The sequence below is a fragment of the Mizuhopecten yessoensis genome, unplaced genomic scaffold (assembly GCF_002113885.1).
Source record: "Mizuhopecten yessoensis strain PY_sf001 unplaced genomic scaffold, ASM211388v2 scaffold6085, whole genome shotgun sequence".
Lineage (NCBI taxonomy): Eukaryota > Metazoa > Mollusca > Bivalvia > Pectinida > Pectinidae > Mizuhopecten > Mizuhopecten yessoensis.
This window is the reverse complement of record NW_018406372.1, coordinates 96,334-111,760: the sequence shown is the minus strand read 5'-3', so window position 1 is coordinate 111,760 and position 15,427 is coordinate 96,334. Positions and strand designations below refer to the sequence as shown.

Here is a 15,427-nt window from a genome sequence, read left to right as displayed (position 1 = left end):
CATTTACGTCGATTTCGCACTTGTACTGGTAAAGTTTTTATGTTTGCGTCGATTTTGCCCTTGCACTGGTATAGTTTATGCATTTACGTCGATTTCGCACTTGTACTGGTAAAGTTTATATGTTTACGTCGATTTTGCCCTTGCACTGGTATAGTTTATATGTTTACGTCGATTTCGCCCTTGTTCTGGTATAGTTTATATATTTACGTCGATTTCGCCCTTGTACTGATAAAGTTTATATATTTACGTCAATTCTGCCCTTGTATTGTTCAAGTTTGTATATTTACGTCGATTTCACCCTTGTACTGGTATAGTTTATACATTTACGTCGATTTCGCCCTTGTATTGTTAAAGTTTATATATTTACGTCGATGTCGCCCTTTTACTGATATAGTTTATATATTTACGTCGATGTCGCCCTTGTACTGGTATAGTTTATATATTTACATCGATTTCGCCCGTGTACTGGTATAGTTTATATATTAACGTCGATTTCGCCCTTGTTCTGATATAGTTTATATGTTTATGTCGATTTCGCCCTTGCACTGGTATAGTTTATACATTTACGTCGATTTCCCCCTTGTTCTGATATTGTTTATATATTTATGTCGATGTCGCCCTTGTATTGTTAAAGTTTTTATATTTACGTCGATTTCGCCCTTGTACTGGTATAGTTTATAACGTACATTTACGTCGGTTTCGCCCTTGTATTGTTAATGTTTATATATTTACGTCGATTTCGCCCTTGTTTTGTTAAAGTTTATATATTTACGTCGATTTCGCCCTTGTACTGGTATAGTTTATTTATTTACGTAGATTTTGCCCTTGTACTGATATAGTTTATATATTTACATCGATTTCGCCCTTGTACTGGTACAGTTTATATATTAACGTCGATTTCGCCCTTGTATTGTTAAAGTTTATATATTTACGTCGATTTCGCCCTTGTACTGGTATAGTTTATATATTTACGTAGATTTTGCCCTTGTACTGATATAGTTTATATATTTACATCGATTTCGCCCTTGTACTGGTATAGTTTATATATTTACGTCGATTTCGCCCTTGTAATGATATAGTTTATATGTTTACGTCGATTTCGCCCTTGCACTGGTATAGTTTATACATTTACGTCGATTTCGCCCTTGTTCTGATATTGTTTATATATTTATGTCGATTTCGCCCTTGTATTGTTAAAGTTTATATATTAACGTCTTTTTCGCCCTTGTACAGGTATAGTTTATATATTTACGTCGATTTCGCCCTTGTACTGGTATAGTTTATATATCTACGTTGATTGCGTCCTTGTACTGGTATAGTTTATATGTTTACGTCGATTTCGCCCTTGCACTGGTATAGTTTATACATTTACGTCGATTTCGCCCTTGCATTGTTAAGTTTATATATTTACGTCTATTTCGTCCTTGCATTGTTAAAGTTTATACATTAACGTCGATTTCGTCCTTGTATTGTTAAGTTTATATATTAACGTCGATTTCGCCCTTGTATTGTTATAGTTTATACATTTAGGTCGATTTCACCCTTGCATTGTTATAGTTTATAATTTACGTCGATTTCGCCCTTGCATTGTTAAAGTTTATATATTTACGTCGATTTCGTCCTTGTATTGTTAAGTTTATATATTTACGTCGATTTCGCCCTTGTATTGTAAAAGTTTATATATTTACGTCGATGTCGCCTTTCTATTGTTATAGTTTATTCATTTACGTCGATTTCGCCTTTGTGTTGTTAAAGTTTATATATTTACGTCGATTTTGCCATTGTACTGGTATAGTTTATATATTTACGTCGATTTTGTCATTGTATTGTTAAACTTTATATATTAACGTCGATTTCGCCCTTGCATTGTTATAGTTTATATATTTAATTTTTAATATAAAGAAATTAAAGACATCATTTTTCACTCCAAGCTTGAATTTGAAATTGATAGCAAATACTAAAATAATTCGAACAGAATGAATAAAACAAAAAATAGGTAGTCTCGATTTGCCTTGTCATACATTAGGAAGTGTATCAACTCTTTCAGCATCTACGAGGTAATTTTAATAAATTTCAATAAAATTTGAATAAAAATCTCTGTATCCTTTATGCTATTGATACCAAAGAACTGTTGTCAAGGGCAAACAGCGTCTCCTCCATCTGTTCCCGAGTGCTGTATTTGTATTCAAATACAAAACATATGTCGTCAGGAATGTTGTCTACAGGAGGTGACACGCCAGTCGTGTCCGTGTTCCAAAAATACAACCTATTTATAACCTATTTTATAACCAGCTAAATAATCATTTTGCTTAAGCAGTTACATGAAACGTGGCCAAATGTAAAGGATGATCTCAAATATGCTAAAAAGAACTGATAAATAGTTATTTTACAAACAAGAAAAATAAGACTAAGCATTAGGAAACAACAAATCTAAAGATGGTACAAAAAGACGCAATCATAGCCTTTGAAACAAGTGAAAAACAACTTAATCTTGTATGAAGAGGTATGTACGTACCAAATCATCGCTGTAAGTCGAATGTCATCATGCATGTGTGATATTTATATATATCGTAACATTTATGACTTTTGTTCCTAGAGAAGATAGCTTCATGACCATCCTGTTTAGCGATATCGTGACATTTATGACTTTTGTTTTTAGAGAAGATAGCTTCATGACCATCCTGTTTAGCGATATCGTGACATTTATGACTTTTGATTTTAGGGAAGTTTGCCTCCGTGACAATCCTGTTTAGCGATATCGTGACATTTATGACTTTTGTTTTTAGAGAAGTTTGCCTCCGTTACCATCCTGTTCAGTGATATCGTGACATTTATGACTTTTGTTTTTAGGGAAGTTGCCTCCGTGACAATTCTGTTCAGCGATATCGTGACATTTATGACTTTTTTTGTAGAAAAGTTTGCCTCCGTGACAATCCTGTTCAGCGGTATCATGACATTTATGACTTTTGTTTTTAGGGAAGTTTGCCTCCGTGACAATCCTGTTTAGCAATATCGTGACATTTATAACTGTTGTTTTTAGGGAAGTTTGCCTCCGTTACCATCCTGTTCAGTGATATTGTGACATTTATGACTTTTGTTTTTAGATAAGTTTGCCTCCGTTACCATCCTGTTCAGCGATATCATGACATTTATGACTTTTGTTTTTAGGGAAGTTTGCCTCCGTGAAAATCCTGTTTAGCGATATCGTGACATTTATGACTGTTGTTTTTAGGGAAGTTTGCCTCCGTTACCTTCCTGTTCAGTGATATTGTGACATTTATGACTTTTGTTTTTAGAGAAGTTTGCCTCCGTGACCATCCTGTTCAGTGATATTGTGACATTTATGAGTTTTGTTTTTAGAGAAGTTTGCTTCCGTTACCATCCTGTTCAGTGATATCGCGACATTTATGACTGTTGTTTTTAGAAAAGTTTGCCTCCGTTACCATCCTGTTCAGTGATATTGTGACATTTATGACTTTTGTTTTTAGAGAAGTTTGCTTCCGTTACCATCCTGTTCAGTGATATCGTGACATTTATGACTGTTGTTTTTAGAAAAGTTTGCCTCCGTTACCATCCTGTTCAGTGATAATGTGACATTTATGACTTTTGTTTTTAGAGAAGTTTGTCTCCGTGACAATCCTGTTCAGCGATATTGTGACATTTATGAGTTTTGTTTTTAGAGAAGTTTGCCTCCGTTACCATCTTGTTCAGTGATATTGTGACATTTATGACTTTTGTTTTTAGAGAAGTTTGCTTCCGTTACCATCCTGTTCAGCGATATCGTGACATTTATGTCTTTTGTTTTTAGAGAAGTTTGCCTCCGTGACAAACCTGTTCAGCGATATCATGACATTTATGACTGTTGTTTTTAGAGAAGTTTGCCTCCGTTACCATCTTGTTCAGTGATAATGTGACATTTATGACTTTTGTTTTTAGAGAAGTTTGCCTCCGTTACCATCCTGTTCAGTGATATCGTGACATTTATGTCTTTTGTTTTTAGAGAAGTTTGCCTCCGTGACAATCCTGTTCAGCGATATCATGACATTTATGACTGTTGTTTTTAGAGAAGTTTGCCTCCGTTACCATCCTGTTCAGTGATATTGTGACATTTATGACCTTTGTTTTTAGAGAAGTTTGCCTCCGTGACCATCCTGTTCAGTGATATTGTGACATTCACTAACATAGCGGCGGCTAGTACACCTCTTCAGATTGTCAGCATGCTGAACAATCTGTACCAACGCTTTGATCAATCCACCAACAAACACGATGTATACAAGGTAGGAAGCAAACAGTTATTATGTTACAATGGTCGACCATCTAGCCACGTGTTACTGACGCGGGAGTTTAACGCCCCTTTAAGACGCCACCAGTCTTCAGTTTGTTGTTCCCATCTTAACAGAAAACCCTTGTTTATGTGGTTATAAATTCTACAGTCGGAGTCTTTTAACTGTGAAAAACAAAGACGAAGAAAAAATGGTGTTGTGACTGAAAAAGGTAGAAGGCAATATTATTGTTAACATCCAAGATGTGTCCCTGTAACAGTAAAAATGATTTTAAAGCTACGAAATTAATGAAATAATTTTTTAACTAGTATATATACTTTTTATTTGATGGTAGTTGCACACCCCTATTTTGACATACGTAATTAGCTTCTATTTCTCGGTAGGTGGAGACAATTGGAGATGCATACATGATTGTAAGTGGTGTCCCAGAGGTGAACAAAAACCACGCTGTGGAGGTGGCTCACTTCTCTTTAGATATGATACGTGAAGCCTCCAAAGTGCACTCACCTGTAAACAACAATCCTATTCAGGTAAACAAACAACTCATTTACGCTAAAATGTTTATCATAATACATCTTCCATACGAATTAGATGATAGAGTAAATGGGGTTTCTTTGATGTAATTCTACCCCTTTTTTATGACAGCTCATGAGAACAACTGCAGTATGATTGACTGGTTATTTTCTGTGTTATTTCCGAAACACTTTGTTGTTTAACGTCCAAGTCCCCGACAAACTAGAAGTTTTTCGAGTAAATGGGGAAATCATACTGACTTTCCGAGATTACATCAATATCCAATGTTAACAGAATATTTGCTCTTTTGAAAAAAGTGATATTGTTTTCAACACAAATCGAAGTAGCATGGGGTTGATATATATTCTTTGCAATTTGTTTCTTTTGTTTGCTATGTTCATAGAATTATTGAGGTTCTGGTAGAAGAAAGATATGAAGGTTTCTCTTCCTTATTGAATCATAACCAGCATTCGAATTAGATTTTTCTTATTGCAATAAAAGCTCGGAAATTAATGTATTATGCAAACCTTATTTCAATACAAGCTCGAAAATAAATGCACTATTCTAACCTTATTTCAATACAAGCTCGAAAATGAATGTATTATGCAAACCTTATTTCAATACAAGCTCGAAAATGAATGCACTATTCTAACCTTGTTTCAATACAAGCTCGAAAATGAATGCATTAAGCAAACTTTATTTCAATACAAGCTCGAAAATAAATGCACTATTCAAACCTTATTTCAATACAAGCTCGAAAACGAATGCATTATGCAAACCTTATTTCAATACAAGCTCGAAAATGAATGTATTATGCAAACCTTATTTCAATACAAGCTCGAAAATGAATGCATTATGCAAACTTTATTTTAATACAAGCTCGAAAATAAATGCATTATGCAAACCTTATTTCAATACAAGCTCGAAAACGAATGCATTATGCAAACCTTATTTCAATACAAGCTCGAAAATGAATGCACTATTCAAACGTTATTTCAATACAAGCTCGAAAATAAATGCACTATTCAAACCTTATTTCAATACAAGCTCGAAATAAATGCACTGTACAAACCTGATTTCAATACAAGCTCGAAAATAAATGCACTATTCAAACCTTATTTTAATACTAGCTCGAAAATAAATGCACTATTCAAACCTTATTTCAATACAAGCTCGAAAATAAATGCACAATTTAAACTCTGTAGAACATCATGCTTTCAACTGTTACGTTAGTTTTTCTGTCAAACACAGAAAGTTCACACATGACAGAAGTCTTTAATAAACAAAGGTAAAAAGAGAGTTTCAGTCATATTGAGCTAGCACATACCCTTAGGAACAGATCTGATGATCAATTTTAAACATTAAATTCTCTTCTTTTGAACCATTTAACCTTACCACTCTGTACACCGCATGGACCCATTAACCCAATATTGACCGACTTATTTGTGTTTCAATGCGAAACAGCTTATCAGGTCACACAGACGTTAGCAAGTCCGACATTTCCACTTTTAGATAAACTGACGATGTGTTGTCTGTAAATAGCACGACTGCTATCGACTGCGCCGATGGTAAATTCCATCTGAACCTACTACTAAGGCAACTTCAATTACACATCAGCCACGTTCTTCGATCTTTACTAACACAATGACCAACTGGGACTAAGATGTATGATGAGTGCGATCAATTAGATTTACCGACCAGAGGGGTTTGCATGTCACAAGTAGTTCGATACTAACGGGTTTGTACCGAATATCACAATTTCTGCGATAAAGATCGAATGTCGACAAACATATTTACCACACAGAGTTGAGCGAAATGTAGGCTTGAAATCACTTGAATTCGATGAAGCAAAATAAAACGCTTCCCCTTCTGGAACACCTGGTCATATTATTCATGTATTGTTAGGGTTCCCTTGTGAAACTCTCATTAGTTCCTCTTAGTTCAATGAGTATACTGAGGTATTACCTTGTGGTCTTTATCGCACTTTTTGAATGCTGTTTCGCTGTTTATCAAACATAATCGAAATCATGGAACAAGCCAGACTGTATTTGTAATATAAAAGTATGTCAACTATGCAATAACGTCAGTCACTTCTTCCTCAATTGCCCAGATACGGTAATGGAGGCAAGTCTTTTGTCTTTCATTCACTAACGAGATTGACACCATCATCGTAGATACAAATATTCTCACTAAAGGAGACATAAACCTTAGCATTGAATTAGATAAACGTATTTTCTCTTGCTTCCTGGAATATATTGAAAAATCTGAAAGGTTTTAACCTATACTGTATTTACTTCTATATCATTCATACTAATCTAGTGTAATAGGTTTGTATGACACTTTGTATAGTTACAGTAACTTTTGATTTGCCTCCAACTAAACAAAAGATTGTATTAACATATCCGGTTTTCTAATTGTTAACGCGGTGTGCATGTATTAATATTCTAGCAAACTGGTTCTAGTTTTCTTCTATTTATCTAAATATATCTGTACAACTTATCATATCTTAAATAAACATGTTCTGTATGTACTATGCCTATATGTGGTTATGCATGTCTGAAATATGTGTTCTACCTTCTGAAAAAAAGATTTTAATATGTACATGTGATGCCTTTGCCTAATCCAAAAGTATATAAATACCATGAAATTAATTTGAAATGAAAATAATCGAAATCACTTGTTGAAATGTCTATTGTCGACCATGACCAGGCATCAGTATATTTTTTTGTGAAAATTTGACTGACCATCCTGAATAAACTTTAATATTTCAGAATATCTGGAATGAAAATCCATCACAAATACGAAAACAATTTATTGCAATGTTAATTACAAATTAAAGCGTCCCCTGTCGCTATGACCACGTCAGTCACGAAACGATCAAGTAATGATACCTGTTTCTATGACCAAACATTATTGGCGTGACTGTGGTAAATATTGCCTGTCGCACAAAATAGGATGGATGCAGTCTTGGTACGATCGGGTAAAGTCGTTTAACTCTTTTATCTACTACAAGTGGACCGTGGTATGATGGGTTGCAGACGTTGGTGCCCTTGTTAGTCTTAGTATCCGTCCTTATAGAGATAGAACAGACAAGAATGGTTGGAGAACCATTATCTGATGTAAGGCTTCCTATTGGAGTGGATATCATGCCAATCAGAATTATGTTCCTTTATTCTATTATTGGAAAACAAAAAAGGCGAAACCATACAAATTAACTTTGAAATTGATTACAATGGATGCCGACAAGATACTAACCAATAAAGGTTATGACAGGATATGGCGACATCTATTAACCAAGAATCAGTAAAATTGGTAAATTTTGCTCCCCGGTAGGTAGTCAGGACTTAAATAAAGGTCTAGTGTTACATATCTTGATATGAAATTTATCATTACTGTTGCCATTTTTATATTTGAAATAACTGGACACTGTGAAGTGAACGGACTCAACAAATAACTTTTTTCATTCTCAATTTACCTTTGGAGATATACAAGTGAAGACGACTTAACAAATCGTGAACTTTGAACTTAGTGAGAATTCGACCAAACACGGACCCAAAATGGTATGTAACACAATGCATTGCCACTTTCTATATTTCTTTAAAATTTCACAAAGCATGTAAAAAGTTAGGGCAAAGAATATTTTTGACCTTTGACTTCAATGTTGCGTTGACCTTGGGTGTGACATACTGACTTCAAATCGTACATATATCTCTTAATTCCATCGAGTTATACTCAGTTAGACAGAGGTTATCAAACAGAAAATGAATTTGAACTTTGACATTTACCTTGGGTGTACAGACCCAGATCAGATATGGGAAGCATCGCCTTTACCACTTAGATATATCTAAAGGATTTTATTTTGATATATTCACGGAGTCAGATATTATGGCCTGGTAAATTAATTTGACATTTGACTTTAATGTGATCTTGACCTTAGGCAAACGGAGCCAGAAGTTGTGCACGACACACCACCTTGTCACCCTGCATGTACAATGTATTCCTAACTTTCATTAAGCCATCTTGAGATATAATAAATGTACACAGTACACCATCCTGCCATGCTCCATGTATCCTATTATTTACAAGAACTCATTTAGCTCTGCAACCTTGAATTTGGGCTCACATACCCAAAAGTTATACGTGATACACCGCCTTGCCATCCTGCTCCCCCCCCCCCCCCCCCCCCCCCCCCTAAATTGCTATTAAGTTATCGTCAGCTAGTCAGAGGTAATAATCTGGACGATGTATTATACGTTTTAGTTCGATTGACCTTGACATTAAGCAAACAGACCGAAAGGTTGTCGGTGAAACACCGTCTTGCCATCTTACAAATTTTCCTAAAATTTCATTTTTTTTTTCAGAGTGTCATAAGGTATGGTCCGAACAACACATTTGACCTTCGACCTTATGTGACCTTAAACCTGGGCGTTGGAATCAAATAGGGGGACATGTAAATATTTAAGCAAATCCGAATTTTTAGTCCCGGACAGACATAGCGGCTAACATGTGTTCCTCACTTTTGAATATTCCTTGTATTTTTCTTTATTCTCAATTAAATCTTTCCTTTATTCATATTCTTCCCTAATATTATCAATTTGGGTTGGTATGACATTTCTGCTTATATGCTGGTGTTCTCTTGTTTTCTTTGTAATTTTGTGATGCATCCTTTCAATGAAGGATATCGTTAAATATCGTCAGATAGCATATTGTTTAAAAAATAGTATAAGGGTGTGAAATAGATAAAATAAACCACAGCATCAACTTTGAAGGAGTAAATCTGAAATAAAGCTACATAAGGTCTTCGTCTAGATGAACTGGCTACCTGCCTCTCTCGATCATTTGGCTTCCTGCCTTCTCTCGATCATTTGGCCTCCTACATGTACCTCCTGTCGATGGTCTGACTTCCTGCCTCCTTTCGATTGTTTGACTTCCTGCCTCCTCTCGTTGGACTGGCTTCCTGCCTCTTGGCGGTGGGTTTACATCCTGCCTTCTGTCGATGGACTGCCTTGCTAGCTCCTTTTGTTGGGCTTACTTCCTGCCTTTTTTCGATGAACAGGCTTCCTGCCTCCTGTCGATGGGTTTGCTTCCTGCCTTCACTCGATTGTTTGCCTCCTACCTCTTGTCGATCGGTTGACAACATGTCTCCTCTCGATGGACTGCCTTCCAACCTCATGTCGATGTATTGTCTTCCTGACTCCTTTTGATGTTTTGACTTCCTGCTACCCGTCGATGGACTGGCTTCCTGTCTCCTGTCGATGGTTTGGCTTCCAGCCTCCTCTCGATTGGCTTGCTTCCTGTCTCCTGTCGTTGGGTCGATTTTCTGCCCGTTTTCAGTGGACTGGCTTCCTTCCTCCTCTCGATTGATTTGTTTTCTGCCTCCTGTCGATGGGTTGACTTCCTGCTTCCTCTCGATTTGGTGACTTCCTGCCTCCTCTCTAGTTACTGGCTTCCAACTTTATGTCGACGGATTGACTTCCTGCCTCCTTTCGATGGTTAGAATTTCTGCCACCCATCGATTGGTTGGCTTGCTGCATCCGTTCGATGGGATGGCTTCCTGCTTCTTTTCGATGGACTGGATTCCTGATTCCTCTTGATGGGTTGACTTCCTGACTGCTGTGGATAGATTGTCTTCCTTTGGTCTGGCTTTGCCTTCTGGGTTAGCTTCCTACTTCCCCCAGATGGACTTGCTTCCTACCTCTTCTCAATGGACCGGTTTTCTACCCTGTCGAACATGATTGACTTCTCCAGCTTTGTTTGACGAAGTTCGATCGGCATTTAAGAATAGTATATGTTGGAGTATATTGATACTTTCGAACTACCTGTCATACCTCTGAATGAACATATACGAAAATAAACAATACACTAACGAATGAATAATATTGATTCTAATAAAATATTATTGAAATTCGATTAAGGTTCAACAAGCCCACTAAAAGATGCTGGAGTCACCTGCAATTTCACCCCCCTGATAAGTCATGTTCAAAGACCTCAATTAAAAATCGGAACTTATATATCTTATTTGTATATATTGCATGGGCTATACAAAAATACATAGCCAGGTTAACGTAGTCAAATAATATGAAAAGGCAAAGCCTTAAAAGAGCGTAGCTTTTGTCGGTCTCTGATATTTACCGATTCAGAATACTGCTTTCAGAATGAGATTTTAAGATAAGATAAACTTTATTTAAAGTCGGCAAGTCGGGGAATACCAATAAAACACAAGCTCTAATGAGATTAAGACCGACATAACATTAGGAGAGACCGGGGCAAGTTCGGCCCATTTTTATTTTCTGTTCCGTTCTGGGAATTATGGCAGCACGTCCATTTTTGAACATTATTTAACTTTCCCTGTCGGAAGATCGGATTGCCGAACGAGCCCCGCCATGGGGTATCTTCGGACAGGCATTTCAGCTTAATTATGACGTCATAAATCATGCAACGTCAGATTTTACCGCCAATTTTACTACTTTTTATATGTTACATGGGCCAAAATTGCCGCGATATCATTGTCCGAACCTGTCCGGGCCCAAATTGATATTTCAATAAATTCTTATCGTACAGCAATATGGCAATGAGTGCTTGGCTTGGCTTTTATATATATCATTTGAAGCTGTCAGTGTGTTACACGTTTGACCGTAAAAAGTTGCAATTCCGTTTACAGAAAGTTCGCATAACTATAGAAGCGAGATCTTGATTTTCTTTCTACCCTCTAAACAGTAATTTTCTCCTGTTTTGCATTAAAGTTTTCCTCGTCATTTTTTTACTATTTGAAATCCCAGCCAACTAAACTGCTAAGATCCTTAAATTTGTTAATATTAGCTCAAAATCAAAAATATCAGGGGTTGCCGAACTTGCCCAGGTCTCCCGTATGTAGATTTTATGTATCATTGATGATTGATAAAAATATATATTCACAATATAATGTTTGCGTAACGTATATGATGGGTCGGGTGGCGCAGTGGATAGTGCGCTCGTCTTCAGCAAGAAGGCCGGATTCAATCCCGGTCACCTGTCAGACCACGCGGGTGTTCTCCGGAGACTCCAGCTCCCTCCTACATTGAAAATTAAATCCACTTCGTGCTTCCGTAAGGGCACAAAAAGAATGATTGAGATCAGTTTGGGGAAAAAACTGATTGGTCATTGATATAGAAAAAAGTGCTTATTACATATTTGAAGATTAGTCTAGGTAAATGTATAGAGATGTTATTTAAAAATATTAAATTAAAAAAAGAAAACATTGATGTAACTGAGGTTTTCGTTATATCGATATGTAGTCTCAATTCCTGTTCCAACATGAAACACCGGATTGAATTTCAAATTTTGTAACTGTCATCGAGGTTTAACTGGTAATGATGACAAATAGAATTAAACAGTTTCTGTCTGTAATTAGTTATAAATCGGCACGCGTTGTGAAAAAGTAATACGTTGCTAAAAAAGGTATTTGAACTCGGGTTGGTTGTCTGGAAAATTATTGTTGATTAGACATAAATGCATTATCCATTGTTTCTTTTATGAGTGGTGGTAATGCATAAATACATTACGTAAAGACTATAACCAGACTTTCACAAATGCATAGTTTCGTTCATATTCTCAACAAATTTGACGTTGACGTTGACCTATTGGTCTAATACCGGCTCTTTTTGAAGAGATCTCCCGGTAGATATATTAACAGAACCTGGTTGATCACAAAAGGGATCTTCAGAAAATATCCGCATTTTTACTTTTTGTGCCTGTGGAAAAAACTGAAATAAAAAAGTCATGAAACACCAACAAAGAGATAAATGCACCGGACATCAGTTCAAAGATTTTCCGGTTATTTTTCATCCTTCCGGAAATAACCGATGAAGGCCAATGGAGTGTGACGTGTTGTGACGTCAAAGTATGATAATATCTGAACGAAGTTGCATGCCTGTTAGTATTACATTTTATGTGATAGAATTTTTCACTAAGAATGTATATTAGTTTTTATCTAAATAAATAAGTTATAAAACATGAAGATTGTTTTCACTATATGAAGATGTTCATGTATGGTTGAAACACAATTGTCTTTGCTTCAAGGATACACTTCCGATTTCCCCACTAGACGTCTACTTTCGGACGATTTTTTTTAAAGGCAACGTGTAGCAAGGAGAAGCACCTCTGTTTTCTCACGCATGTGTTTCCATTGAATAGCTTCGCTCGGGCGACTTCGGCGCCCGAAAGCTATGCTGTTATAAGACATTAAGGCGAAACCACTAAAACCATAGTAAAATACCCTGGTAGGACATTTTAGCAAACTATAAATAAGAAAACAAAGGCTAGGTAACCTTGATCGATAACTGAACTTTAGATGATGAGCGATTTGATAGTATCCTGTAATTATATGAATGCGCTAGACATGTTATAAATATTGAAGCTGAATGGTACGACAATGTTTGTAACAAGTCTAGCTCTTTTATAACAATATTGATTTTTAAGATAGTTTATTTTATATGAAGTTTAAGTAGTGTTTATTGTCAAAAGGACATGTTTTTTACACATATATACCTGTAAAATATGTTACGCGGACGTTTTACTATGTTTTTTTACTTTCCCATATCAACAATAATCTTCTTGTGAGGCCGGTATGCCATTCCACATATAGTTAAAGAGAAATAAAGCCCCGCATGACCTAGGTATATAAATGATCTTCAAATAATATCAGTTTGGTCTTTTAAGAGATTGACATGTTATAAATCTGGTGTGCAACTTTTATCATTACATCAGCCTTAATGCCGTATTTTGACTTCGTTAACCTGGTTATGTACCTTTTTGATAGCTCATGTACAAGTTCAATATATTTAAATAACATATGTATATTCCGATTTTTGATAAGGGTATTTGAATATGACTTGCCAGGGGGTTGAAATTTAGGTGAATTTTACATCTGTTAGGGGGCTTGAACCTTAATTAATTGTAATTTATTTGATAATGTATGGAGTTGTTAAGGGCCGAGGAGACTCCTGAGGTTGTTAAATGCTTAGAAAAATAGACAGAGAACATTCAGGTATTCTTGGAATTGTTCATAGCTTTGCAGAAACGGCAGAGGACATAAATTGTTCTCTGAGTTGTTAAATGTTTAGGAAAAAAAGCAGAGAAGATAAAGGTGTCCCGGATTTGTTGAATACCGAGGAGAAAAGGCAGATAAGATAAAGGGGTTCTTAGAGCTGTTTAATGCTACGGGGAAAATGCAGAGAACATTAAGGTGTTCTCGGAGTAGTCAAAAGCTTTGGAGAAAAAGCAGACACTATTAAGGTGCTCTCATATTTGTTAAATGCTTAGGATAAAAGACAAAGTACTATGGGAAAAACCAGCAACTCGGACTGACCATGATATATTGTATGGATATCAAGCTTTTCCAATAATTTAAATTAATCTAGAAATAAGATGATGTTTACAATGAATGACCAAAAAGCTCTTATAATGGAACGCTTGATTGTACAGAAAAGACATGTAGGCATGGTCGTTCAGCTTGTTAAAATAGAGCAATAATTCAACAACACATCATGATGAAGGCGTAAAAGTTTAGACATATTACCTTAATGTCTTCGTTGATGATATTTTTCTGCATCTAAACATTTGATAATTCATTTACAACTTTATTATCATGATGAAATTAACCTTTTTTTATGGAAGGAACATCCATTCTGGAGTATAAGGATGCTACCACAGCAGTAAAATCATCGAATTGATGTTTATATTTTTCTCTCCTAACTGGTGTTAACGATGTCGTATCACTTTATCACGTATTATATGATTTGATTATTTGTCAATATCAATAACTTAATCCATTTGGCTCGTTAATGACCGATATTATAGCCAGGCTGCACTGTTCAGGTTGTCATGTTTGTTGAAAGCAAAGCATAATATTTTTGTGTTGGCCTCTCCCCACTGCCCTTGTGGTGCCGTTTTGATGGTTTGCATTTAGTTTTTGTGTTTCTGTATCACTGTTTGGTCTTCATTTCATTATCTTTCGTAAATTTGTGTAGCACACATGCGAACATGTTTTGCTTTACCCCGTCAAACAACACATGCCCCCTCAGTTAGTTCCATGTTATAACGCTTTGCCTCATGAACGTTCAATATGCACCTGAATGACATTTCTAAAATATTTGTGTCAGTCTTTTCTTTAGCGACTGATCCGTCCTAGAGTGTAAGGGGGCTCTCCTTCTCTTTCACTATTTGTGACGATCAATCGATCATCATGTAGAAGTAACCTATCGAGAGCGTATATAAAGGTGGTGTTATGTCGTAACTGTTTAATTGCATTGAATTCTCATTTACTCTTCAACATTAAGCTTGTATCCTTATTGACATAATGATATAAGATTTCCCAGGTAAGTTTGTTCAAAGTCTAATGTAAGATGCTGCGTGAAGACGATATGATATATGCTGGTTAAACGCGAGAATGCATTGATATCATGTGTGCAGTTGACAATTATATATAATTCATGTATTGGATCTTGACACGGGTTGATATCATGTGTGCAGTTTACAAAGATATATTAATCATGTATTGGATCCTGACACGGGTTGATATCATGTGTGCAGTTTACAATTATATATAATTCATGTATTGGATCTTGACACGGGTTGATATCATGTGTACAGTT

At 35.9% G+C, this 15,427-nt stretch overlaps 1 protein-coding gene across 1 annotated transcript in view; it reads left to right on the top strand.

The window, feature by feature from the left end:
- LOC110451488 (guanylate cyclase soluble subunit beta-2-like) overlaps positions 1-15,427 on the top strand; it is a gene marked incomplete at its 5' end in the record, with an annotated part of 67,137 nt that overhangs the window by 22,500 nt on the left and 29,210 nt on the right. Inside the window, 2 exons of the mRNA XM_021499531.1 lie at positions 4,129-4,277; positions 4,667-4,813. Coding sequence (XP_021355206.1) covers positions 4,129-4,277; positions 4,667-4,813 — 296 coding nt within the window. The remainder of the gene's footprint in view (positions 1-4,128; positions 4,278-4,666; positions 4,814-15,427) is intronic.